Genomic DNA, 3440 nt, shown 5'->3' on the forward strand with positions numbered 1-3440 from the left:
GTGAGAGGCTGATGCCGTTCCCCTCCTTATTCTTAGAGCGCCGCTTCGCTGGAGCCAATATCCTTTTGTGCTAATAGCCCGGTCCTCGTTTGCTGCCTAATTGGACTATCTAAAGCCAATAAGAGGCGAGCTCTCCTAGCCGGAAGGCAAAGGACCAAATCGAAGGGGGGCGTGGATCGCCCGGAGGGAGGGAGGGAGGAGGGAGGGGGGGTTTAACGCGTGTGCGCGAGGCAAGAGAGTGCCCGGGCAAATGTGGGGGAGGGGGGGCGTCTGCCTCTCGCCTCCTTTCCCGCTGGCTGACCAGCTCACTCTTCCCTGCCCTGCCTAGAGGGACCGGGAGAGTCCGGAGGCCCCGCCGCCGCCCTGCCCTGCCCTGCCCTGCCCTGCCTTGCCCTGCCCGATGCCGCTTGCCATTCTGCGCGCCCAGCCTCCGCGCACTCCCAACAGTTAACTTGGGATGACATTTGGATTTCTGCATTAGCATTTGGCGCCGGATTGACGCAGGAGAAACCACCGCAGCAGCGGTTGTGGCGGCGGCGACAGCTGCGGCGGCGGCCCTTGTTGACTTACCCGGTAGAGTGTCAGGCTGGGAGCCTTCCTTCCTTCCTTCCTTCCTTCCTTCCTTCCTTCCTTCCTTCCTTCCTTCCTTCCTTCCTTCCTTCCTTCCTTCCTTCCCTGATGCCAACGGCCAATTCGGAGCGACTCCCGAGCGCAGTGTGAACGCTGTCCCGAAAGGGGGTGGGGGGGCAGCAGCCAAGGCAAAGAAGAAAAATGCCGGAGACCAACCAGGACGCCCCTAGCAGCCAGGCGCAGCCGCCGGCAGTGCCTTCGGCCGCGCCGCCCAAGGAATCGCCTTTCTCCATCAAGAACTTGCTCAATGGGGATCACCCCAAGGCGCCTTCCAAGCAGACGCGGGCGCTGTTCTCTCCGGCCGCCAAGGGGGCTCTGGAGGGGGCCGGCTTCGCCCTCTCGCAGATGGGGGACCTCACCTTCCCACGCTTCGAGATCCCGGCTCAGAGGTTTGCCCTGCCTGCCCACTACCTGGAGCGGTCCCCTGCCTGGTGGTATCCGTACAGCTTGACTTCCGCGGGAGGGCACCTGCCTAGGCCGGAAGGTACTGGCGAACACCGTCCCGCGTCTTCCCACCCTCCCTGCGAGTCGGGGGGGAAATAATGGGGGGGGGGCTGATCCTGAGGAAGCCGGAGCTTTTTGGCTCACCTCTGTTGCTGGGCCAACTTTTGCCTTGAATCGATCAGGGTTTTCTCCTCCCAACCCCACCCCCTTTAAATCGAGTGTATCCTAACTTCCTCGGCCTGTGGCCTTTCTCGGGTCAGTTGGGGGGGGGGCTGAGAAGGAAAAGTCTCTTCCTACACTTCTGGTGTCCAGGCGCTGGTCCACAGAAGGGCCAGGGAAAAGGGAGAGGCGGTGTTCTCCAGCCTCAGACAGCTACGTGCTGGAGAGAAGCACCGGTTCAAAGGGATCTCTTTCTCCCCAATTTCTGTTACTGCTTCGTGAATCTGCGGGTCACCCTAGAAAGCCCGATTAAGAGGAATCTGCAATGCTTGGTGTAACTGCTGGCTAGGCTGATTCCTTTTCTCACGTCCAAGATACTCACTTAGACGTAAAAGTCTAGTCAAAATAGTCGGGGCTTGAAGCGCGTGTGCCAAAACAAAAAACAAAACAAAACAAAAAGATTTCTGAATTAATCTCGTTTCCGAAATGTCGTTATGCTTTGGGGTAGCGTCGATTCGGGCACTTAAGATCGCAGTCTTAAACGAGGCTTTTCCACCTAACTGCTGCAATCCTCAGCTCAATTACGTGAAAGTAAATCCCTCAAAAATCAGTCAGGGCTGACCCTCAGATCCATGTAATTGGACTATGAGGTTGCGTGAGCTAGGAGATTTTACTATTCGGCGCGTCTTACTTCCCAAGCAAATGTGTCCGGGATTGCAATCTCCTTGAGGGGGCGAAGGAGATTGGGGGGAATCCTTGTAAGGACTGGGCGGGGGGGGGGGCTAATCCAGAAATCTCAGCTATGACCTTCTCTGTTTTCCATGTGCCGCAAAAAACTATAAAGTGGTGGCGGGAGAAATCCTGTAGTTAGTGGATAAGGGGGCTTTTCGCCTAGGGTTCCCTACGGCGCCAGCCTGTGCGCGCTCTCTCTCTCCCTGGTGTCTTTCGGCCCCCCGGGAGTGTCGTGAGGTTACAGGATTTCGGGCCAGGCACGGGAGCGAGGGCCGAGCCCCCGGGGGGGGGGTCTGGGCGCGTGGTTGTGAGGCTGAGCTCCTGACTTGCCTTTTGTGCGGTTTTGCTTCCCTCCAGCGTCGGTGGAGAAATGCCTGCTCCGAGATTCTTCGCCGGCCTCGGGAGGCACAGACAGAGATTCTCCGGAGGAGCCCTTGTTGAAGGCCGAGAAGGTGCGGGACTCCAAGAGCCCCGACGAGATCATCTTGGAGGAGAGCGACTCGGAGGAGGCCAAGAAGGAGGAGAGCGGCGCCGAGGACTGGCCCAAGCGAGAGCCGGAGACGGGCAGCCCGGAGAAGAAGCCGCCCTGCCGCAAGAAGAAGACGCGCACCGTTTTCTCCCGCAGCCAGGTGTTCCAGCTGGAGTCCACCTTCGACCTGAAGCGCTACCTGAGCAGCTCCGAGCGGGCCGGGCTGGCCGCTTCGCTCCACCTGACCGAGACGCAGGTCAAGATCTGGTTCCAGAACCGGCGCAACAAGTGGAAGCGGCAGTTGGCGGCCGAGCTGGAGGCGGCCAACCTGAGCCACGCCGCCGCTCAGCGCATCGTCCGGGTGCCCATCCTCTACCACGAGAGCGCCGGGGCCGACGGGGGCGGGGGCCCGGCCGGGGCGTCGGGGGCTGCGGGGGCGGCCAGCGCGCCGGTCAGCCAGCCCCTGCTCACCTTTCCCCACCCGGTCTACTACTCGCACCCCGTGGTCACCTCGGTGCCGCTTCTGCGGCCCGTCTGAAAACTGCGTCAAACTGCTTGGGGGCCAGGACCCTTTGGGGAGGCCGGGGGTGGGGGGGAGCGTGCGAGCCAGAGAGGCCGGGGTGGGGAGAGACAGGCAGTCAAGGGAAGGAGGGGTGGATGGACAGAAAATGGGGCTGAGCAACCCTAAGTGTGGGGGGGGGGGTTGAAGAGTCATTCTCCGCTCTGGCGCAACCAGTCAGGCCTCCTTTTCAGGCGCAGAGTTCGGCTCCCCACCCAAGGGCATCTGGAAGGCGGCAGCAGCGACTCTCGGAAGGATGCGCAGGCCGAAGGAGAGCCAGCTTCTCCGGCCGTTCTTGCCCTTTGAAAGGAGGCAAACGTTAAGAAGAACCGGAATACTTTGAAAAAGGGAAAGCAAAAGAAGAAGAAGCAGTAGGGACCAGAATCTGAGTCCCGTAGAAAGTGGGGTGAACAAGGGAGTGTGGTCATCTTTTGTGCGTTTAGAATC

The 3440-nt window shown here is 60.3% G+C and overlaps 1 protein-coding gene across 1 annotated transcript; it reads left to right on the forward strand.

Annotated features, from left to right (window-relative positions):
- Positions 1 to 771: 771 nt before the first annotated feature.
- Positions 772 to 2972, forward strand: HMX3 (H6 family homeobox 3; the record flags this gene model as incomplete). The annotated part of the gene is made up of 2 exons (XM_081328421.1): positions 772 to 1114; positions 2323 to 2972. The coding sequence occupies 2 exons, from the start codon at positions 772 to 774 to the stop codon at positions 2970 to 2972; spliced, it is 993 nt and encodes a 330-aa protein (XP_081184547.1).
- Positions 2973 to 3440: the final 468 nt, after the last annotated feature.

Source organism: Vipera berus, assembly GCF_964194415.1.
Source record: "Vipera berus genome assembly, chromosome: 5".
NCBI classification, from domain to species: domain Eukaryota; kingdom Metazoa; phylum Chordata; class Lepidosauria; order Squamata; family Viperidae; genus Vipera; species Vipera berus.